General features: G+C 53.2%; 1 protein-coding gene across 3 annotated transcripts in view; it reads left to right on the forward strand.

The window, feature by feature from the left end:
- The window catches only part of TCEA3 (transcription elongation factor A3), a 58,405-nt gene that overhangs the window by 1,316 nt on the left and 33,112 nt on the right, over positions 1-23,977 (forward strand). For 2 of the 3 annotated variants that reach the window (XM_014586523.2, XM_006145151.3), the window contains exons 2-5: positions 7,917-7,979; positions 8,680-8,785; positions 9,253-9,394; positions 17,262-17,324. In XM_014586523.2, the coding sequence (XP_014442009.1) occupies positions 7,917-7,979; positions 8,680-8,785; positions 9,253-9,394; positions 17,262-17,324 (374 nt within the window). The remainder of the gene's footprint in view (positions 1-7,916; positions 7,980-8,679; positions 8,786-9,252; positions 9,395-17,261; positions 17,325-23,977) is intronic. The other variant, XM_006145152.3, reaches the window with a different exon arrangement.

Consider the following 23,977-nt stretch of genomic DNA (forward strand, 5'->3'; position numbering starts at 1 on the left):
ACGTGTGCATGCGTGCCCAAAATCCCAAGAGGAGAATGGAGAAGAGTGCAGCGTAGCCAGTCCCCCTAGGAGGTGACTTCTCACGTTCTCTCCCTTTCTCTCTCCCTGGTGAGCAGACGTGCCCCCCAGCAAAATTTTAAACGGTGGTGGTGGATAGGGGCGTGAGTTGAGCCGCGTTTCCCCGTCCTTTGGTCCTTTGTAACTTTCTCTTTCCTTGGCGGCTGGGTGGGGCCCGGGGCAGACTGGGGCGAACAGGTGCCTGGGCCTTCGGGAGGGGGGAGGGGGCCGGCTAGAGGCCCTGAAGCAGGGGTGTGGAGTGGAGAGGCTCTGGGAGAGCGGAGGCAGGCCAGGTCGCCGGGATATCAGCTCGCAGTTCTCTACCGAGGGTCCCGGGCTCCCAGTCCAGGAGCAGAGCTCAGGTGGACTGGAAGTTAATGTTTGATCCTCCCTGCGATCTTTGCCTCGGGCTGGCGACTGCCAGTCACCCAGAGCAAACTTGGCCTTGGGTCCCCTAAAGCCTGGCCTACCCTGGAAAGGTGTGCAGAGAGCCCCACAGCTTGCACCGTCCCAAGGTCCTCTTTTTCCCACCACTCATTGCCACGTGCGGCAGCAACACCTGCATTTCCAGTACATTCTGTTACCCTAGGGGGTCGGGAAAGGGAGGAACCCTCAGGGAAGATTTTCAGCCTGGAGGAGTGGCTGAAGGTAGAGGGAGGGATCAGTGGACCGTGGAGTGTCTGGGAGCCCTCAGAAGGGACTGGGCAACACTGAACTGGAGTCCATAGGAAGACCAGAGCCTCAGGCTTCATCTGTGAGGGTGTATGTTCCAGCCCAGGCAGTGGTGAAGGCTGAGGAGCCTTACATGGACTGCATGTGAGGTCGCATGCTTACCAAGTGCTAGCGGATGAGACTTGCTTCAGCACAGCCAGGTGAAATGCAGAGGAAAAGTTCAGTGGAAACCTGCAGAGTGCCAGGAGCTTCTCACCCTGACCCTCCCAGCTCCACCCACCCCCAGGCTCCTCCGAAATCCTCAGCAAAACAGAGCCCCAAGTCGTAGGGCGTGCTTCCCCAGCTGAGGGGGCGGAATCCATCAGGTATCCTGAGTCAGGTTCCCTTTCCCATCAGCAGGTTACCCCAGCCCAGCCTCTTCCTGACCCCAGGCTTGGACCAGGAAGGACAGTGCGAGGCCCACTGAGGTGGCTCAGTTGTACCCAGTGCTCTGGGGGATCTGGGTCAGTTGTCCCTACCAACACATGCTGCTACGCGGGCTGGAGTGCTGGGGAGGAAGAGCTCAGCACGAGACCCTGCTGAGAGTGCTTGTCTTTCTCTCCGTCTCTTTGTCTCCCAAGGAAGAAAGAGAGTGAAAGAAAGTTATTTAGAAAAAGAAATTCTGGGGCCAGCCTGTGGCCCAGTGACTGAGAGACCCAGATCCCACATGGCCCACTACGTGGTTCAAATCCCAGTCCCAGAGGCTTGACAAATGTACCTGGCACGTGTGCATGTGTGCCGCAGACCCTGACAGGGTGGAGAAATGGAGATAGGATTGCAGTGTGACTATGCCCCAATGGCATGTGCCTCCTCCCTTTCTTTCTCCTTCTCCTTCTCTTTCTCTGTCTCTCTGTCTCTCACTGGCAAGCACATGCTCCCTCTGACAATTAGAAAAAGAAAAGAGGGCCAGCCAGTGGCATGATGGTTGGGGCAACTGGATCCCACACAGTGACTACAGGGGCGAGTTCCAGACCCAGTGACTTGAAACATTTACTGGGGGGCCAGCATGATGGTTATGGTGCTGGACTCCCACATGGCCAACCATGGTTCGAGACCCAGACCAGTGGCCTGAAACTCAGGCCAGGCACATGTGCATGGGTGCCCCAAATCCCAAGAGAATGGAGGAGAAGGGATTGCAGCATGGCCATTCCCCCTGAGGGGTGATTTCTCACTTTCTCTTTCTGTGTCTTCAGCAAGTGCACACACCCTACAGCAAAAACCATCTTTTAAAAAGAGAGAGAGAGAGAGATGAGGAGATGGCATAATGATTAAGTCGCTGGACTCCTGTGTAGTCAGACACGGTTCGAGTCCCGGACTCAGCGACTTAAAACTCATGCCAGGGGCCAGCAGGTGGTGTGGTGGTTAAAGGTGCTGGATTACCACATGGCTGACCATGGTTCGAGTCCTAGACCTGGCAGTTTGCTTTCTCTCTCTTCTCTCAGGTCAAATAAAATAATAATAATAATAACAAATGAAATCAAGTAAACAAATAATTAAATTAAAAAACAAAAACTCATGCTGGGTGGTGTGCGTGCATGCCCAAAATCCTGAGAGGAGAATGAAGGAGAAGGGATTGCGGTGTGGCCATCTCCCCTAGGGGGTGATTTCTCCCTTTCTGTCTTCTCTGTCTCTCTGGCAAGCACACATGCCCTATAGAAAAATCTTTTTCTTTCAAAAAAAGAATAGAAAAACACATCGCGTGTGTGTGCATGCCCAAAACCCTGAGAGGAAAGTGAGGAAGGAGGGACTGCAATGTGGCCGTCCTCCCAGGGGGTGCTTTCTTACTCCCCGTCTCCCTGGAAAGTGCATTCACCCTATAGCAAAAATTTAAAAAAAAAGAAGAAAAAAAAGAAAGAAAAATTCTGGGTCTCTGGGTGAGAGGGGTGGGGTAGGGTGGAGAAGCGGAGAGACCTGGAGAAAGGCAGAGGGTGGGGTGGAGCACTGATAGACGAGGAAGGGCCTGTCCTGCTCTCCCTCTCACCCCTACTTTCTCTGTGTGCCTCGGTCTCCTCTGTGAAATGGGAAGAGGAAACAGTGCTCCGTGGGTAGGGGTCCCTGTGGAAGTGACCAGTGCCGTCTCCGGGAAAGGCTCAAGCTGGCCCCGGGGTGCCTGCAGCCTGCAGTCTGTTTACAGCCACGTCTGCGCCTGGACTCTTGGCAGCATCTGGGTGGGCACAAAGCGCTGGGCATCTGGCCAGAAGGGTGGGGCTTGCTCCGGGAGCGAAAGCGGGCCCGCCCAGTGGTGGTTAGGCGGAGGACACACTTCCTGTAACGAGACGGATTCTCCACGTTGCAGCTCCAGCCGAGGTTTATTGCCAATCGCTGAAGTCCCTGCAACTCAGGGCTTTGGCAGATGCTACGAGCAAGCACCAACTGAAACAGCTCGAAACGTAAAGCCAAGCACCAGCAGTCACCGCCACACATACACGTAATTACACATCAACAGACGTAGCAACACACACAGGCACGCACAGCAGCTAAACAAGCACCCGCAAACCTACCTGCACAGAAGCGTGGGTACTGACCCCAACACAGTGTCTCACACACTGTCCGTCATAGTCAAAGACAGGCAACCACATGCATGTGCACGCACAGCACACTCAGACACGCACAGCCACAGACAGCAGACGGCCACGTTCATGCATTCAGTCTAGCAACACAGGCATCTCCCGCAAAGACAAGTGAACTCAGTCATGCCTTGAGCTACACGGTCACAGCTCCACACACGGCTCAGACACAGAGATGCACCCAGTGACACCTGCACACGGCCTTGTGAACCCAACTACAATACAGGCTCAAGGCTACCCTCTAACCTGAGCCGTTACACAGCTGTGACAGACAGAAGCAAACACCTCCTAGTGAGCTGGAGTGGACTTCACACCAATGGTTACATTTTCAGGAATTTTGCAAGCTGTTTGTAAAACAGCCTTTTTTTTTTTTTTTTTTTTTTTTTAGAGATTTTTGCTATAGGGAGCGTGCACTCGCCAGACAGACAGAGACAGAGAGACAGAAAGCGAGAAATCACCCCCCAGGGGGGATGGCCATGCCGCAATCCCTTCTCCTCTTGGGATCTTGGGCGCACACGCACACGGCGTGAGTTTTAACCCACCGGGTCCAGGACGCGAACCGCGGTCGACTACGTGGGAATCCAGCGACATAGCCATTACGCTAACTGCTGGTCACAAAACAGCCATTTTTTTAAAAAAAGAGATTTTTACCTTATTTACCACACTACCTGCTGGCCCCAAGAAATCTTTTTTTTTTTTTTTTTTTTTTTAAAGTAATAAAGAGCCCGAAACGATCTCTTCCTAAGTATGGTCCTGCTTTTTCCTGTCGCCTGCGGCCTAGAGCGAGCTGGCTCTGTTGCGTCCCTGCGGTGGAATCTGTATGCTAGAGGGCACTGCACGTCTCTCCCGGGACCTTCAGCTCAGAGATAATGTGTTGACAGCTTGAAATCCAAATCTCACAGAAACTGCAGCTCAGGTCCTTTCCTCCTCAGGTTGGGTTGTTCAGCACCGACCCATACACCACCGGACTTCCCGCAGTACCCCACCGGACTCACCCGCAGTACCCCACCGGACTCACCCGCAGTACCCTAGTGGACTTACCCACAGTACTTACCCACAGTACCCCACCGGACTTACCCACAGTACCCCACCGGACTTACCCGCAGTATCCTAGTGGACTTACCCACAGTACTTACCCACAGTACCCCACCGGACTTACCCACAGTACCCCACCGAACTTACCTGCAGTACCCTAGTGGACTTACCCACAGTACTTACCCACAGTACCCCACCGGACTTACCCGCAGTACCCCACCAGACTTACCCACGCAGTTCCTATAGTGACTGGGCCTATGTCTGCCACACATTCATACAGTGTCTGGGGCCCAGAGCCCGAGTTTGAATCCCAGCCCAGCTCCTTACAGAGCATGTGACCTTGGACTCCTTTTCTGTGAGATGAGGTGATAATGCTGTTAAAGGGGGATAGTGAACAGGACCGTAGGTTGTCGTGAGAGTTAAATGAGATCTTGCAGGGAAAATACTTAGAAGAGGCCCACCCCAGCCATGGTGGCACGTGCTGTAAGGTGCTGTGCTCCGTAGGCTGGGAGGGCAGGGTTTGATCCCTGAAGGCAGGCATGGTGGTGGGTGCCTGTGACCCCGGCAACTCGGGGAGACTGAGGCAGGAGGGTCAGGAGTTTGAGGCTGGCTTGGGTAACTCAGCGAGGCTCTCTAAAAGAAGAGCTGCACTGGGGGCCAGCAGGTGGCATGGAGGTTAAGGTGGCTGGATCCCACATGGCCAACTGGAGGTTTGAGCTCGGGACCCAGTGGCCTGGACAACACGCTGGGCCTGTGTATGTGCATGCCCACGTACCAAGAAGGAAATGGAGGAGAATGGATTGAGGCATGGCCAGCCTCCTTGGGGGGTGATTTCCCACTTTTTCTCATTCTCTTTGTCTCTCTCCGGTGAGCACACATGCCCTATAGCCAAAATGGAAAGAAAGAAAAAAAAAAAAAAGCTGGGTGTGGTTGCACAGCTTGGAGTCCCAGCTGGGAGGCAGAGGTGGAAGGACTGCAACAGCGAGGCCCTCTCTGGGGAAAAAGAATGAGGAGAGTGCCCAGCACATACTAAGCCTTAAAGTAATGCTACACGCAGAGTTGCACACCCACAAGTTTACACGCACACACACTTGCAGGTCGCACGTCTGAAAACAGCCTGGGAACCCAAGTTCTGAGGGAAGCCGAGGACTGACCAAGTGCAGTCCTTGGGACACGGCCCAAGTCCTGGCAGGGCAGAGGTGGCGGCTGGAAACACCGGCAGTGGGACAGAGGGAAGGGACAGGACGCGCTCAGCTGGTGCTGCCCAGGGAACTGACCTCTGAACAGAGGGCAGGACTGGCTTCTAGGAAGGGGTGGGGGGAGTGGGCGGGGGGTGTGCAGGGCCGGGAAGAAGACCTCCTTTCTAACCCCCAGGCTGCCCCTCCTTCTGCCTTTTCATCACACAGAGCACTGGACTTGATTCTGAACCCTGAGGTCTCAGTCTCAGAGATGAAAACAGTGCTCTTTACCAAGAGAGACGAAGGTGTTTGTCCACACCAAGACTTCAGTGTTTCTAGAAGTTTTATTTGTAGCAGCTCCAAATTTGAAACTACCCCAAGTCCCATCAACAGGCGAATGGATGAGCCATTTGTGGTATCTGTGCACAATGGAAGCCACTCAGCAATCAGGGATGGTGAGCAGGAGGCAGCAGGGCAAATCGGAGAATCCCGCTAAGTGAAAGGAGTCAGAGACCATGGCGTGCTCTTACTTAGAGTTCTTAATGGGCCAGCCTCGAGAGCAGTGAAGTGCGAGCACAGAGCCAGATCCCACGTGGCCTACCATAGGGCTCAAATCCCAGCCCCTGTGCTATGGGAAACAGAACAGGTGCAAGTGTGCATGTGTCCAAAATGCCAACAGGATGGAGAAATGGAGAAGGGATTGCAGTGTGACCATGCCCCACTAGGGGGTGCGTTCTCCCTCCCCTTTCTCTGTCTCTGTCTCTAGCAAGTACGCACACGCCCTCTAGCAATTAAAACTAAATAAAATAAAATAAAAAATCCTTTAAAACACAAGGTTAGGCAACAGCAGATGGCATAATGGTAACATTGCTGGACTCCCATGTAGTCGACTAGGGTTCGATTCCCAGACCCAGCAGCTTGAAACTCACACTGAGTACACGTGCGTGCATACCTGGAATCCTGAGAGGAGACTGGAGGAGGAGGGATTGTGGCATGACCATCCCCCTGGGGTTGATTTCTCACTTTCTGTCTCTCGGTCTCTTTGTCTCTCCGGTGAGTGTATGTGCCCTAGAGCAAAAATCTCTAAAAAAAGAAAGAAAGAGAGAAATACAGGGTTGGGCCAACAGGTGGCTGACCATGGTTTGAGTCCTGAACCTGGCAACTTGCTTTCTCACTTTTCCTCTTTGTCTCTCTGGTCAAATTTAAAAAATAATTATAAATTAAATTAAATAATTATTTTAAAACAATACAAGATCATCTTGTAGTGACAGAAAACAGAGTCATGGCTTGCTGGGTGGGAGAGGGGGAAGGGTTGCCAAGGAGCCACGGTAACTCGGGAGGGGAGGTTGGCTGTGTTCTCACCGTTTTTTTGTTTTTGTTTTTTTTTTGGAGAGGTTTTTGCTATAGGGCGCATGCACTCACCAGAAAGACAGAGAGAGACAGAGAGAAAGCAAGCAAGCCCCAGGATGGCCACACCACCATCCCTTCTCCATTCTCCTCTCGGGATCTTGGGCACGCACACACATGCACCCAGCATGAATTTAAGCCACCGGGTCTGGGACTCGAACCATGGTCAACTATATGAGAGTCCAGTGACATAGCCATTACGCCAGCTGCTGGTCCCAGTGTTCTCATCTTGATTGTGGTGATGGTTTCATGAGCATATACCTATGCCAGAACTCAACAAACTGTATACTGCAAGACGTGGTTTATATATGTCAATTCATCTCAGTAAAATTGTCTTTTTTTTTTTTTTTTTTTAACTAGCGAGTGTGTGCATTTACTGGGCAGAGAGAGAAACCCAAGTGAGATTCACTCCCCCAGGTGCAATGGCCACGCCACAATCCCATCCCTTCCGTTCTCCTCTTGGGAATTTGGGCACGTACGCATACGTTCCTGGTATGTTTTTCAAGCTGCCAGGTTCGGGACTTGAACCTCACAGTCGGCCATGTGGGATCCAGCCACCTTGACCTCCACACCACTTGCTGGCCCTGAACTCTATTTAAAACGCCCCAGGCCCTCACAATGCAAAGCTTACTGCAGGGGAGTGAGAAGGAGGCCACGGATGCACAAGCCATGAGCTGGAGAGTAACTCACACTGGAGGGAGAGATGGGCGGGGAGGACCTGCCTGGCAGCGGGCACAGCAGAGGCAGGCCGGAGGTCAGGCTGCAGGGTCTGGCCAGGGGTTGGAACCAGCAGGCTGGCGGGAGACGAGGTTAGGGAGCTGGTCTGAGATGGCGTCCTCTCCTTGCCCACCGACTGTCCTTCCTTCCACCTCCTCCCCCGCCCTCCCACCGAGCCCCACAGCATCAGGGAGAGGCCAGGGCAGGGCCTGGGCCTCAGGTCTCACCCTGTGGCCTCCCACAGGAAGGGGCCCTCGACCTTCTGAAGAAGCTGAACAGCTGTCGGATGTCCATCCAGCTACTGCAGGTGGGTGGGGGGCAGCGGGGCAGCACCCGGGGAGGCCTTTGGGGGGCAAAAGTCTGGTCAGAAGACCTTCAAGAGTAGGGGTCTGGGAGGGACTTCCTAGGAATGCCTGGGAAGGGGATCTTGAGGTGCAGACCCCTAGGGTGGGGACCGAGGGAGACACTGAGGCATCCTTGGGGGACAGGGTACCCTTGGGGGACAGGGTCCTCTGGGTCTGGGAGAAAGACTGGTTTGCTTTCCTGGAATACTGAAATGCTCCAAGTCCTGGGCCCTAGGCCTGTAGGGTCCAACAGACCGGCAATCCAGAGAGAAGTCACCCCGTTTTAACCCTTTCTGTATTGCCACAGCTCCCAACCTTGACCAGAATCCCCTGAAAATTAGCCCGAACCCAGGAGTGAGTAGCCAGAGCTGTGCCGAAGTTAAAACTTGAGCTCAGCGACCCTGGGGGGCTGGGATGGGGAAGGGTCCTGACCATGAGCCAAGCCCCACAACCGCCACCCCGCCTCACTGCGGCTTTTCGCCAAGGCCAGAGTTACCCATCGTGCTGTGTATGAGCCTTGGGCCCCGGGCCTCGTGCAGGGCAGAGGGCAGAGCCTCGGTCACAGCATGGGAGCTGTTACCTCAGTCACGGGTCAGGGATAGGACTCCGGGGTTGCCGGGCCAGCCCTGCACACTAGGCCCAGCCCTGCCTCTTGCTTTGCAGACCACCAGGATTGGCGTTGCTGTTAACGGGGTCCGCAAGCACTGCTCAGACAAGGAGGTGGTGTCCTTGGCCAAAGTCCTCATCAAAAACTGGAAGCGGCTGCTGGGTGAGTGGGCCAGGCCGGCCTGAGTCCTGTGTTTCCTCTCGCACCGGGAGGGGACAGTGCCCGCTCGCAGCAGACACTCAGCGTGTGTGTGTCGACAGATGGCTTCTGGATGTGGAGGGGGCTGGTGGGAGTGCCCGTGTTTGTGTATGCCGAGCAGAGACGTTAGAGGTGTGGTCGCATACACGTGCCTGTGGATGTTCCTGTCCGTGTGCTCGTGTTTGTATGTACAGTGCGTCCTTATACACAGTCGTACGAATACGTGCGTAGGTGTGCGTGCGCCGATGCGTTTATGTGCCCGTGTGAGAGCGTGCGTTCACACGCATGTGCATGTCCTGTATGCATCTGTGTGTAAATGTCTATTTGGGTGTGTGCTGGGGGTGCAGGGGGGCTGTCTCAGTCCCTGCCCTTTCTCCCCAAAGTACGCTGGTTGTGCAGAGTTGAGGGAAGTGCCGCACTTTTGTTTTCAGACTCCCCTGGACCCCCCAAAGGAGAAAAAGGAGAAGAAAGAGACAGAGCAAAGAAGGACAAAGGGCTTGACCGCCCAGATTGGAAGCCAGAAGCTGGTCTTTCTCCACCCAGGAAAAAGCCAGGAAAAGAGCCCAAGAGCAGGTACTTCAGGGGAGATGGTGGGAAGGGGGCCGCCCCTACCGCGTCCTCTGCCAGCAGTGGCATTTACGCCATTTCAACAGAGCCTCGCGGTGCCGGGAGTAGACGCTGTCGTTGGCTCCCACGGTGCCCCTCGGGGTCTTCTCTGGCTCAGCCAGACAGTTCAACCCACAGAACCCAAACAGGCCGAGACGGCGCCGGCTTCTCCTGGGAGGTCAGGACAGGCAGCGAGTACCAGCCGGGCAGCCTCGGCCGTTTCTCATCAGAGAGTTCTCATAGGAGGCCATGCACCGGTCCACCCAGGGGACAGTCCAGGTGTGGGGAAACGAGACCGCAATGGTGGGAACCCCTGGCAGTGAGGCCGTTCCCGTAGACAAAGCGTCCGAGAGCAAGGGCAGGGAATGCCCACCTCCAAGATTCCCCACGCGCAGGGCTGCCCGAGTGTGCAACTCCCACTAACGGGGTCGTTCATCCTCGCCTTTCCTGTGTGGACGCGACTCTGCTCACTCACCCTAGGACTCAGCTGCCACCCCGTCTTCATCAGGCCTCCAGGGCAAATGTGGCTAGGAGACTTGTCCACAATTCAGCGTTTTGTCTTTGTTTCTTTTAGGTTTTTGCCATAGAGTGTGTACACTCACCAGAGAGAGAGAGAGAGAGAGAGAGAGAGCCGGACAGCAAGAGGGAAGGTGAGAAATCACCCCTCCGGGGGATGTCCACTCTGCACTCCCTTCTCCTCCTTTCTCTTCCTGGGATTTTGGGCACACGCACACGCACCCAGTGTGATTTTCAAGCCACCCCGTCCAGTACTCGAACTGCAGTCGGCCACATAGGAGTCCAGTGCCTTAAGCACCATACCACCACTGGCCCCAGAAGTGTTTTAATAACTCTTTACTCAACACTTCCACTTAGTGATGAGGAAGCTGAAGGTCAGGGAGGAGGAACTGGCCCCAAGCTACACAGCTTCTGTGTGACACGGTGGGCTTCAGATCTGTCTCCCCGGCCTCCACACATCTGCAGAGAGGAACAGACCGATTTGTCTCGACTCTGCCTGCTCCCTGGTGCCCACGCTACTCAGGGTGTTCCCAAATTGCGTGAGTCTCAGAGGGGGCCCAAATGCCTACGCCGTCACGGGAGATGGCTAAGTCTACATGGAGCATGCGTAAATAAGCCCTGCCTGTTCTCGGTGTGACGAGACCACGTAGCTTGGAGTCCACATCTGTCCATCTAGTAGATTAGAGAACGGTACCAGATGATACTGAAGACACCCACCATCTGTGACACATCGACTTTTTTTCAGAGTTATTTAATTTTATTTATTGTTATTTTTAAAATTTGCTGTAAGGTACTTGCACTTACCAAAGAATGAGAGAAAATGAGAAAGCAAACTGCCAGGTCCAGGAATTGAACTGTGGTCAGCCATGTGAGAGTCCAGTATCTTTAACCACCACGCCACCTGCTGGCCCCAATACATCAACCTTTTTAATGTATCAGTGTATGCCTTTTGGCCCAGGAAATTCACTAATGGGATTCATCTCAGGAGAATAACCATACTAGAGCACAGAGCTTGAGTGTCCTGTGATGGTGTTTGTGAAACACTGTTGATCTCTGAACACTTTGATAATGAATGTTGATTATGGCTGTATAAAACGAATGTTTTGGGAAAACACTTTAGAAAATTAGGCTGTGGGACCAGCAGATGGCGTAATGGTTACATTGCTGGACTCCCACTTGGTCAACTGCAGTTCGAGTCTTGGACTGACAGCTTAAAACACGCCGGGCACATGTACGTGCACGCCCAAAATCCTGAGAGGAGAATGCAGAAGGGATTACAGCGTGGCCATTCCCCCCACAGGGGAAGCGTGATATCTCACTTTCTGTCTGTCTTGCCAACGAGCACACATGCCCTATAGCAAAAACTCTCCCAAAAAAAAGAAGAGAAAAGAAAACTGGGCCGTAAGAGGTGTGATTTTCAGGCCCGGCTCTGTGGCCTGGCAGACCCCACATAGCTGACTGCAGTTTGAGTCTCAGACCCGGTAGTTTTAGAGGCACTCCAGGTGTGTGTGTGTGTGCGTGGAGAAGGGATCGCAGCATGGCCATTCCCGCAGAGGGGCTTTCTCCTCTCCCTGTCTCTCTCTCTCTGTCTCTCTCTGGTACACACACGCCCTCTAGCACAAAACAAAGAGGAGTAATTCTCAACCAGGAGGGAAATGTATCTCCACCACCCTACTCTATCTGACTGTAAAAGAAAGAACTGAGGCCAACAGGTGGCAAGATGGTTAAGGCACTGGGTCTCACAGGACCACAGTTTGAGTCTCAACCTGACAACTTGAAGAACATGCTGGATGCGAGTGTGTGCACGCCCAAAATCCCAAGAGGAGCGTGGAGAGAAGGGATTGCGGTGTGGCCATCCCCCTGGGTGATGATTTCTCACTTTGTCTCTCTCCCTGTCTCTTCCCGGCAAGCACATGTACCCTATGGGGGAAAATAATCTAAAAAACAAACAACAAAAAAAAAAAGAAAGAAAAGAAAAGAAAGAAAGAATGAACGAACTAAGCTGGGAACAGTGAGTGAACCCAGCTAGTCAAGAGCCTGCGGCAGGAGGACTCTGAGTTAAAGGTCCAGGCAACATAGTAAGATGCTGTCTCTGAAGAATAAAAAAAGTCGGGAACAGCAGTTAGTGTAATGGCTATGTCGCTGGACTCCTATGCATTTGACTGCGGTTCGAGTCCCAGACCCGGTGGCTTAAACTCACGCCGGGCGCGTGTGCATATGTGCCCACGATCCCGAGAGGAGAATGGAGGAGAAAGGATTGCGGTGTGGCCACCCCTCCTGGGGGGTGATTTCTTGCTTTTCATCTCTCTGTCTCTTTCTGGCGAGCGCATGCACCCTATAGCAAAAACCTCTCCAAAAAAAAAACAGTAGTACAGGGGCCAGCGGGTGGTATGGAGGTTAAGGGGCTAGGTTCCACACGGCCAACTGTACGGTTCAAGTCCTGCACCACATGCCAGGTGTGGATGTGCGGGTGCCCAAAAGAATAGAGAAGGGATTGCTGCATGGCCACCCCCTGAGGGTGATTTCTCACTTCTCCCCACCCGTCCCTCACCTCTCTCCATCAAGCGCACATGCTCTATAGCAAAAAGAAAAGGGGAGGGGACTTCAAAAGTTTGTGGAAAATAGAATTAAACTAGAGCTGTTTGAGGGGCCAACAGGTGGCATGGTAGTTATGGTGCTGGATTCCTACATGGTCAACCACGGTTCAAGTCCTGGGCCCAGTGGCTTGAAAGTCACCCTGGTGCATGTGTATGCCCCAAATCCCAAGAGGTGAAGGGACTGTGGTGTGGCCATCTCCCTTCAGGGAGTGATTTCTTCCTTTTCCCCCTCTGTCTCTCTTTGGCAGGCTCAGGTACCCTATGGCAAAAACCTAAAAATGAATAAATAAATAAAAATAAATAAAAAAAACTATGTTGGTGCAAATTTTTTTTTTAAATACATGCAGTCATTTCATAATGCACATTAGAGAAAATATTATCAGAGGGAGAAAAGAAAGAGGGCAAGAGAGAAACCCCCAAGCCGAGTGAGCACACCACAATCTCTCCTCCATTCCTCCAACCCGTTGGAATTTGGGGCGTGCACGCATGTGCAGGGGTGTGTTATTTAAGCTGCCAGGGCCGGGATTTAAACCGCAGTCGGCCATGAGGGATCCAGCTTCCTCGCCCACTAGGCCACGGGGCCAGCCCCATAACAAACACTTTCTATGACATTTTTGAAGACCCATCCTAACTGGCAGCAGGGCTGCTAAATATTCCACAGCACACGGGAGAGTCCAACCCTCGGCGGAGCTACTAAGTAAACTCGGAGTGCTGTTAAGGTCCCCATGGAGAAGCACAGGGTGGAAGGCTATTCAATGACATGGGGGGGTATTTACTAAGGTCTAAGAGAGGCTTGTACAATACAGTGTATTTATTATGCCCATTTCTATAAAACGAAGTAACTGACGTTTATGTATATGCGGAGCAAAAAAGACTGAAAGGCTCTTCACCACAATGGTAATAGTGATCACTTCTGAGTGACAGAACTGAGAGGTTTAATTTTTCCCCTTATTATAAGCTTCTTTTTCCAGTAAATATGTACAAACTATCGTGTCTCCTTTCTCTCTTCCTGTTGTACTCCAAGAATTGCGTGTATGTTCCTGAACAGCTTCATAACTGTCATTTGCAGTAAATGCAGAATAGTTCTGATTCGTACTGAAAACAAACGTGGGGGGTCAGGGCCAGGTGGTGGGCGTCTGGGTGGAGATGTCGTGTCTTCACTCTCTCTCACTCCTGCCGGTACCTGTCCACCCCGAGGGGTACCTGGGAAGGACCCTCCACAGGGGAACCCCCAGGGCCTGGTGGGGGTGAGGGGGTATGTGACGGAGGGTCTCTCTTCCCCCTCCGTCTCGCTGCCTCCCCCGTGTTTATGCTGGGCACAGGTCGGAGCTGGGTGTGTCTGGCCTGCAGGGTAAGCAGGGTGAGCCCTGAGGCTCTGTCTCTCAGACCCCTGGAGCATGAGGTCAGAGCTGGAGATCCACACAGAGACATTGCATCTGGGAACGAGAGGATCTGAGCAAGCTGGAGACCAGGTGCCCAGGGTGATGGGCATGGAGGGCTCCTTTGTACTGGAACTGCTCTACGGGCGTGAATCAGCTAATGTCTTCTACTCAGCCGGCCCAAGGTGTGGGCCCTTTCCTCTCCCTTTGACAAGTCACGGAGCCACTGCTCAGGAGCGTGACTTGGCCACGAGCAGCGCTGGGGTTACGTGTTTTTACAGAACGAAAGACGCTACGTATGTTTGTACGTGTGTAGAAGACAATCTGGGAGACAAGGCAAACGACAGCTGCCAATTCCGGGGACGTTCCCTTTTCTACCTCTGTGTATTTCTGTCCTGTTTGACTTCATAGCTTTCGGCCACGCATTTAGAGAGAGGGCCTTCTCTGGGCAGGCACTGTTCTACGTGCTTGGGATAAGTCAATGACTATATGTGTGCATATATACACACATATTTTTTTTTTTTGAGGGGGGAGAGGTTTTGCTATAGGGCACGAGCACTTACCAGAAAGACAGAGAAACAGAAAGCGAGAAATCATCCCCTGGGGAGATGGCCACACCACAATCCCTTCTCCTTCACTCTTCTCTCGGGATCTGACGCACATGTGCCCGGTGTCAGTTTAAGCCACCGGATCAGGGACTCGAACTGCAGTCACCTACATGAGAGTCCAGTGACGTAGCCATTATGCCATCTGCTGGTCCCAGTCAATGACTATATTAAATTGGCTTTTCCAGACATAGACCCTGGCCCATGGATTCAAGTGCAAGTGGTTTGTTTGGGGAGTGACTCAGGCCATGCAGATAGCGGACTGAGGGAGGGAGAACAGGGGAGGAAGAAGGCCTACCTCGAGTGTGACGGGGAGCTGCTAGCTGCTGGGGGAAGCCCGGGCTCCCACCCTGGGCAGCAGTGGAGGGCACACCTCGAGGTGACCCACGTGAGGGCTAGAAGTCTGGAGGATGTCTCCACCAATTCCGGCTGAGCGCTGATATCTGACTGAGGTCTGCTCTTGGGGTCATTAGCCCCCAGCACTTCCAGCCTGCCTGGCTGACATGGAAAGTTCCCTCAGGCAGAGGTCCAGGGGAGCTTGCAGGAGGAAGCCCTGGGTCCCAGGTGCTGGGAGAGCCAGTGTCCAAGGGAGAATGGGCTCAGCACCGGCGCTGTCCACCACAGTGACCAACCCCACCCAGTCTGCTCCAATGGAATGTCGCGAGGCGGAGGAGGCCAGATCATATATAGGAAAGTCTGTAAATGGTACAGTGTGTTAGAAGGGACGCATGCTACGGTGGCATGGAGGTTGAGGTGGCTGAATCCCACACAGTCAACTTCGCAGTTCGAGTTCCGCACCTTACTGCTTAAAAGTCATGCCGGTACATGTGCTTGCATGACCGAAATCCTGAAAGGAGAATGGAAGAGAAGGGATTGTGGTGTGGCTATCTCCCTGGGGGGGTGATTTCTCACTCCCTCCCACTCTGTCTCTCTCCGGTGAGCTCACGTACCTTATAGCAAAAACAACAAAAAAGGAATGGGATGGGGCCAGCAAGTGGCGTGGAGGTTAAGGGCGCTGGACTTCCACATGGCTGACCACAGTTCGAGTCCTGGATCTGGCAGCTTGCTTTCTCACTTTCCTTCTCTCTCTTCCTCTCTGGTAAAATTAAACTAAATAGGGAACCAGCAGTTAGCGTAATGGCTGTGTTGCTGGATTCCCATGTAGTCGACTGTTGTTCACGTCCTGGACCCGGTGGCTTAGAACTCATGCCGGGCGCATGTGCGTGCGTGCCCAAGATCCCTAGAGGAGAATGGAGGAGAAAGGATTGCGCTGTGACCATCCCCCCTGGGGGGTGATTTCTCGCTTTCTGTCTCTCTGTCTCTCTCTGTCTGTCTGGCGAGCACACGCGCCCTATAGTGAAAAAAAAAAATTTAAAGCAATTGTCATTAAAGAGACTGGTCAGAAATTGCTTTAAAAAAATTAAACTAAATAAATAAAATAATTCTTAAAAAATAAAAATTAAAAAAATTTAAAAAAAAAACAGGAATAGGACGAATGAGATGGGAAGTGGCAGTTACAATTTACAAATTGATTACTTTTATAAAACTAATTTAAGGGGGGAACCAGCAGTTAGCATAATGGTTATGTTGCTGGACTCCCATGTAGTCGACTGTAGTTCGAGTTCCGGACCCAGCGGCTTAAATTCACATCAGGCACATATGCGTGTGTGCCCAAGATCCCGAAAGGAGAATGGAGGAGAAGGAATTGTGGTGTGTCCACCCCCCCTGGGGGGGGGTGATTTCTCACTGTCTGTCTCTCTGTCTCTCTCTGTCTTTCTGGCAAGTGCACTCACCCTATAACAAAAACCTCTCAAAACAAAACAAAACAAAACGAATTAAGGGAGAAACTACAGACCCAGCTAGTGGCATCCAGGTAGGGCCACTGCTTGGGAGGCCTGGATCAGCTGCCAAGCCGAACCGAGCACACAGGCAGGGTGGCACACACCTGTACTTCTAGCTGATTGGGAGGCTGGGGCAGGAGGGTCACGTGGCCTGATCCGGTTGAAAATGCCTGTCAGTCTCCTTTTCCCGCTCTCTGTCCTCTGTCTGATACAGGGGGTAGGAGGAACTAGATAATATATCATAAATGAATATAGCTGGAAACGCGAAAGTGCAAACACATTTCCACCTCTAATCCCATCACCCTAATGTAACAGTGGGTTCGCCTTTGGGTGCATTTTCTTTCCGTCTTCTTCTCCTCCTAAGCACTAGTTTTTCTTGCATGACTTTAGGCACGGCATACATCGAACTTTGTCCCTACCTTTTCGTTTGCCACTTTAAGCCAGCTCTTCTAAGGGCCATGTACTTCTCCTCGCCTCCTTTAAGGGGGCTGCAGGGGAGGCGAAGCTGACCTCTCGGTTTCTCTGGCTCCAGATGACACGTTGATAGCTAATCCCAGGAATCCCACCTCTGCACACCCTGGCCAGCTGGGACTTGCCTGGCAGCAGGGAGGGCAGGGGCCTGCTGAGCGGTTGTCACTCATCGGTAACTGCACACGTGCATGGCACCTCTGGCAGCTGCTGGTTCCCTCCCTCACGTTGCTGTGTTTGGTGGAGGGTGAGTGAGGGTGACCAGCTGCCATTGCCTGGAGCGCCCTCTCCTGGGCAGCTGCATCCAGGCGGCCTGCTTATCTTCCCCCAGCAAGCCTCGCTCTGGGATGCCTTCTCTGCAGCTTCTCTCGGGGATCAGTGCTGATGCTAGCCTACGAGAGTCTCATCTCCGATCCCTTTTCTTCCAGGAGGGACTCTGTGGACTCCAAGTCTTCTGCCACCTCCTCTCCCAAAAGGCCACCGGTGGAAAGGTAAAGGAAGCCACAGATTGTCTGTCACCAGCTAAGTCGGCGCCATCCTCTGCGCGTTAGGGAGGCCTGCAGGGGCAAGGAGCCGAGTGCTGGGACCCACACCTCAGGCTGAGCAGGCCCCGGTCGGAGACGGGCCTCCTTCACGGGGTGGGCCAGCTGCCGCGGCTCCATCACTGGGAAACATTCGTTCTCGTGGTCAAGCTGGACTCAGGCAGGGCCGGCTCTTGAAAGCTCGTGCTGGAGTAGGCCCTTCGGATTTAGGCGGAACTGGTCAGGGTGTCTATGGGAGAGCAGCATCAGTCATCAAATGATCCACTCGCCAGGTTATTGACCTACTGTGTGCCAGGAGCTGCCCTAGGTGTCAGGGATACAGAAATGAGCCGAAGAGGGCCAGCTCCGTAGCCGGTGGGTGAGAAAGCCGAATCCCACACAGCCAACGTGATGTGAATCCTGGCCTCAGCAGCTTGACAAACATACTGGGCACGTGTGCGTGTGTGCCCCCAATCCAGACAGTGTGGATAGGTGGAGGAGGAGGGATTGCATGACCACGCCCCACCAAGGGGGTGCTTTGGCCTTCTCTCTCTGTTTCTCTCTGGCAATTAAGAAGGAAGGAGGGCAGCAGGTGGCGTGGTGGGTTAGACGCTGGGTTTTACATGGCAACCACGGCTCGAGTCCCAGACTCAGTGGCTTGAAAATCATACTGGGCACATGTGCGTGCCCAAAATCCCAGGAGGAGAATGGAGGAGAAGGGTGATTTCTCACTTTTCCTCTCTCTGTCTCTCTCCAGTGAACACATATACCCTATGGCAAAAACCTAAAAAAAAAAAAAGAAAGAAAGAAAAAGAAAAAGAAAGGAAAGGAGGGAGGGAAGGAGGAGAAGGGGAGGGAACAGACGGAGAGAGAAAAGAGCTAAAGAAACAAGCCCGTGCTGTCGGGGCCTCTCCTTCCGGGCAGACAGGCGGTGCCTGATCACACACTGGTTTAGGAGGTGGCGCGTGCTGTGGAAGGCAGCAGAGGAGAGTGAGGGCGCTGGGGACCAGCGTTTCAGAAAGCCTTCCTTGAGGACGTGACCTTTGAGCAAAAGCTTGAAAGAGGTAAGGGGGTTCGCCGTGCAGATACTGGGGTCACTTCACGTGAGGACCTTGAGGTGGGAGTGTGCCTGGCAGAGCCAAGGAGTGAGGTGGCTGGAGCAGATTAAGTGAGGGGGCGGGCTGGAGGAATCATTTAGGGGTCCTTCACAAACAGGGTAGGACCAGCAGGTGGTGTAGTGGTTAAGGCGCTGGACTCTCGCATGGCCCACTACTGTTCAAGTCCCAGACCCGGCGGCTTGAAAATCATGCAGAGCCTGTGCGTGTGTGCCCAAAATCCCAGGAGGAGACTGGGGGAGAAGAGACTGTGGCATGGCCATCCTCCCGAGTGGGGCGATTTCTCATTTCCCCTCTCACTGTCTCTCTGGCTAGGACATCCGCCCTAAGGTTAAAAAAAAAAAAAAAAAAAACCTTTTAAATTGGGACCAGCAGTTGGCATAATGGCTATGGCGCTGGACTCCCATGTAGTCGACCACAGTTCGAGTCCCGGACCCAGTGACTTAAACTCACGCTGGGCGCGTGTGCGTGTGTGCCCAAGATCCCGAGAGGAGAATGGAGGAGAAGGGATTGTGTCGTGGCCATCCCCCCTGGGGGGTGATTTCTCGCTTTCTGGCTCTCTGTCTCTCTCTGTCTTTCTGGCAAGCGCACGCGCCCTACAGCAAAAACCTCTCAAAAAAAAAAAACAATGTCTACATAATGATAATAATAATAATAACAGTAGTGACGGGGAGCACTAAGCACAGGGACGGCTCCACTGAGTTTCTCAGGGTCCCTCTGGCTGCAGGGCCAGGAAGAAGGTAGAGGCGGGGGCAGAGGCAGACACCGGCCAGGAGACTGAAGCCATCACTTAGGTAAGACGTGACGGTGACACGGCTCAGGGGCCAGCAGTGAAGGTGGGGAGAAGCGAAGGATTTAGAATATATTCTGAAGGGGGAGCTCCAGGAATTCCTGACAGATTGGATGTGGGGCATCGAGGAGGATTCCAAGACCTTCGCTTGAACGTCTGCAAGGATGGAGTTGCCACCTGCGGGATGGGGCAGCCGCGTAAGTCAGACGTGGGCGCGAGAGCGAGAGTTCAGGTCTGGAAGTGCTGCATTGAGCTGTGTGAGCCATCCGGGCAGAGGTCGGATAAGCGCTTGGGTTACACGAGGCTGGAATTCAAAAAGAAAGTCTGTGCTGCAAATAAAAATGCCAAGTCATTAGTGTAACTGAAACCACGAACCTGCGTGTGGTCACGATGGATTCTGTGGACAAAGGAGTGAACGTGAGTGGTGGTTCAGGTGAAAAAGCAGTCAGAGCAAGAGAAGAGGACTGGGGAGAACAGGGCAGGCCAGGAAGTGGCCTAGAGGTGGGTCAGAGTAAGTGGATAAGAGGTCACATTGGACTGGGATGACCAGGCAGACGGTAAGGGTGTTGGCTTCTAGGAGGGTGTGTGTGAGAGCCGCACGGTTATTTTAGCCTGGCGTACCAGCCTGGGGTGTTGATGGGCTGCACAACTCCAGTGGAGGCTCTCTGGAGTGCTGGTTGAAGACAGCCTCAGGCTGTGTCCTGTCTGCTACGAGAAGAGTTCTGCAGTCCATTAGCAATGTCTGCTGTGGTAAGGCCTGGGAATGGGGGCTCCAGCTTCATCCTGGTTCTAGTTCAGTGGTTCTCAACAGGGTTCGTTTGGTCATCTGGCGGGCTGGGGCAGGAGCTGGAAGTGGGGGGACACGGCTGGCAGTTAGCAGGCAGGAGCCCAGGTGTCCCGAAGTGTGAAGGCCGGCCGGCTATCCCAGGACGAAGTCCTGAGCACTAGCCCAGCCCTGGGTTTGCCTGGTGGTGAAAGCATTTGACATTTCTGTGAGGGTCTGTACCTCCAGACTCCTCCTGGCTTTGCCTTCATGGCCTTGGAGCCTCCTGGCTCCCTCCCATAAGGGATTCTTTTCTGAAGGTCGGCCAAACAGAATATGTTTGTCCTTCCAGCAGTGGTGCCATTTCCTGCTCGTTCAGTATGGGGGTGGGCCACCCTCAGGGATACAGCAAGTCTTTTTATTTATTATTATTTTTAAGGTATTTGCCATAAGACGTGTGCACTTGGCAGAGAGCAGACGGTGAGAGGGAAAGTTAAATCGCCCGCCAGGGGGCATGGCCACCGCACAATCCCGTCTCTATTTCCTTCCCGGGATTTTGGGCACGCATGCATATGTGTCTGGTGTGATTTTCAAGCCACTGATCTGGGACTCGAACTGTGGTCAGCCATGTGGGAGTCCAGCACCTTGACCTCTATGCTACCTGCTGGCCCCACAAGCAAGTCGTATAACTATACCTTCAACCAGACTGTTTCCTGAACTCTACCCTTCTGTTGTCTCTATTTTCTTCCCGGGATTTTGGGCACGCATGCATATGTGTCTGGTGTGATTTTCAAGCCACTGATCTGGGACTCGAACTGTGGTCAGCCATGTGGGAGTCCAGCACCTTGACCTCTATGCTACCTGCTGGCCCCACAAGCAAGTCGTATAACTATACCTTCAACCAGACTGTTTCCTGAACTCTACCCTTCTGTTTCGTGTTTCGCTTTCATCCATCCATTCGCTCGGCAAGCACATCTGTTGCGCGTGTCCTTGCAAACGTGGCCTCTGGCAGGGTCAAGGTCACGTGCCCACGCTGGGTAAATGGAGACCACGGCAGACGAGAACAGACGCGCTTGTCCGAGGGCGGGGCCAGCCCCTGCGGATTGCTCCTGTATTAAACCCCGTGCCGTCTTCCAATTCCTTCAGCATAACTAGACACCTACAATTGTATACGACACTCCCAGTGGTAAATATCAGCCACAGGGGCCAGCAGGTGACATAGTGGCTATGTTGCTGGACTCCCACATGGCCGACCGCAGTTCGAGTCCTGGACTCAGCGGCTTAAAACTCATGCTGGGCGTGTGTGCGTGCGCACCCAAGATCCCAACAGGAGAATGGAGGAGGGATTGCAGTGTGGCCATCCTCCTTGGAGGAGGGAGTGACTTCTCGTTTTCTGTCTCTCCATCAAGCGCACGTGCCCTATAGCAAAAATCTCTCTTAGAATGAGTGAATAAATAAGTAAATATCAGCCACAGAGTCATCTTTTTGTAAGACACACTAGGACAGACAAAACACATCCATCGCCCAGCCATTTGCAACCTCCGCAGCCAGCAAGGATGGAAACTGAGGATTTCTGTGTCATGGCACTGAAGCGCTTGCCTTCAGAAGGGGATAGAGATACGACAACGGGAGTGAGGGGAGACTGCCTCGGCATCACTTGCAAAGCAAGGAGCCGGGGGAAGAGAGTATTGAAGTATTGTGGATGAGCTGAGGATTGAAAGGCAATGGAGTTTGTAGACAGGCAGGAAGGGCAGCCCATGCAAAAGTGTGGCGGTGAGTGAGCGCGATGTTCTGGGACCTGTAGCTGGACCACTAGGAAACAGACCTCGGAGGGCACCGTGGTGACAGAGAAGAAAGCGGCGCTTTATCAGTTGTCCCTAACCCAGCCGGTCCGCATGCTTTGACGCTCGCGAAGCAGTTACGGCACACTCGGCAGTGCAGTAACCGAGGCGGCCTCGAGGTGGCGCGCAGGAGCAGTGGACTGGTCTCCAGGTGCTCTGCTCAGACCTGGGCAGAGGGTTTTCTAAGGGCTGGGCGGGCACATCCGGGGAGCAGAAAGAAGCTGTTGATAAACTCAGCTTCCCAGCTCCACCCCCGCCGATGATGCCCTCACTACGATTTGGCGCAGTCCCCAGTCGTGTGCATTGAAAGCAAAATGAGCGTGGCTGCCTGAGATGCCACCCTGACACAAATTCCAGCCAACCAGCAGGCTCCCTGCCAAGCAGGAGAGACCAGGGCTGGGCGTGCCCTGCCAGGAAGGCGGGGGCAAGTGCTCCAGGCGGCCTAGCCTGCTCCAGTGAAAGGACTCTGGAAAACTCGTGGAGACCCCGGAGGTGTGTTGAAAAGAATGTGGAAGGCAGGCAGACCTGGGGTTGGGTATGACCCTGCCATTGGGTAATTAAGTGGATAACCCTGGAGAAGTCAGTCTAGCTCTCTGAGCCTCTGTCTACTGATCTGTAAAGTGGGTGTAATTATGGCCCTCCCTCTGAAGGTCACTGAGAAGCTCCAATGAGGTAATTAAATGTCTAGCGCTATTCCCAAATCATACACATGCTCAATAAATGCATAACGCCTAGTAATAATACTCGTGAAACATGGTTATCTAGGGGGCTTGCCAGAAAGTCATGGCATATTTTTCTGTTTTTATATGCAAAAATACATCATGACTTTTCCAGCAACCCATATGTAAATTGCCTACTGTTTTGTCACTGAAATTCTCTTAAGTGTTTTAATTCTTCCCACAATTTGATAAAATGGGCTTTTTTTATCATTTCATTTTTTTAAGAATAATTTTATTTTATTTATTATTATCATTATTTTCATTTAATTTGCTACAGGGCCTGCATGCCCATGAGCGAGAAAGAGAGAGAGAGAAAGAAAGTGAGGAAGCAAGCCACCAGGTCTGGGACTGGAACTGCAGTCAGCCATGGGGGAGTCCAGCTCCTTAACCACCACACTGGCCACTGGCCCCTAAGGTGGGTGTTATCATTCTCATTTTACACGTGAATAAACTGAGGCACCTAGAGGCTAAGGGACTCACCCAAGGCCATACAGCGACCAAGTGGTGAAATCAGGCCTCGAACCTGAGAGCCGGGCTCCAGAGCCTGCGCTTAGTAACTATGGCACCTCAGCGCAGGCGTTCCAAAAAGGACAGCTGTTGCCCTGTGGTTGGTTATGTCGCCTCCTTCAAAACCGCGCTCTGCGGCCCAGCCCTGGCAGGTTCCCCTGGGTGAGACGAAGAGGCTGTGTGCCAGGCACAGGTCCATGAGGTCCATGAGGCACCCTCCCAGCTGTAGGAGGGGACAGCTACTGGCTCAGCTACTGGAGCCACTGACCTTCCAAAGAAGATCTGCCGCCCACCCCCAGTTCCGGTGTGTCTGGACCCCCTGGGTGAGCCTTTTTCCTCTTTACGGCCGCCTCCCTCAATTCGTCATGTGTTCATGCACTTACTCATCCAGCAAGGATGTATCAGGTGCACCCCTCGAGCACATTTATGGGTGCAGGAATACAGGGGTGTACAGTGGTAGGGTCCCTGTCCTCCGGAACCTGTCATCTGGAGCTGGAGGCAGACAGTGTTTATAAACAAGTTAATTATAGACTTGAGTAAGTGCTGGGGAGGAAGGAAGTCAGGTGACGCTAGAGAGTGACAGGGAAGGGACAGCCTGCCTTGGCTGAGGTGGGCAGGGGAGGACTCCCTGGAGGCAGAGCATTCCAGGAGGGACCAGGCAGTGCACAGGCATGGCAGCGATGGGTGGGGTGGGAGGAGCTGGTGAACGCGGGGGGAGCGTGAGAGCAGGTCAGAGGAGGGCCGGGGCTGCACACACAGCAGAAGGAAGGCCATGGTGAGAAGCTGACTTCATGCCCAAAGTCAGAAGCAGGAGTGACTTGATCCACTGTGAATTTTTGAAAGGTCCTTCTGTCTGCTGTTGGGCAATGGATTGTGAGAGGGAAAGAG

The sequence above is a fragment of the Tupaia chinensis genome, unplaced genomic scaffold (assembly GCF_000334495.1).
Source record: "Tupaia chinensis unplaced genomic scaffold, TupChi_1.0 Scaffold000146_1, whole genome shotgun sequence".
NCBI classification, from domain to species: domain Eukaryota; kingdom Metazoa; phylum Chordata; class Mammalia; order Scandentia; family Tupaiidae; genus Tupaia; species Tupaia belangeri.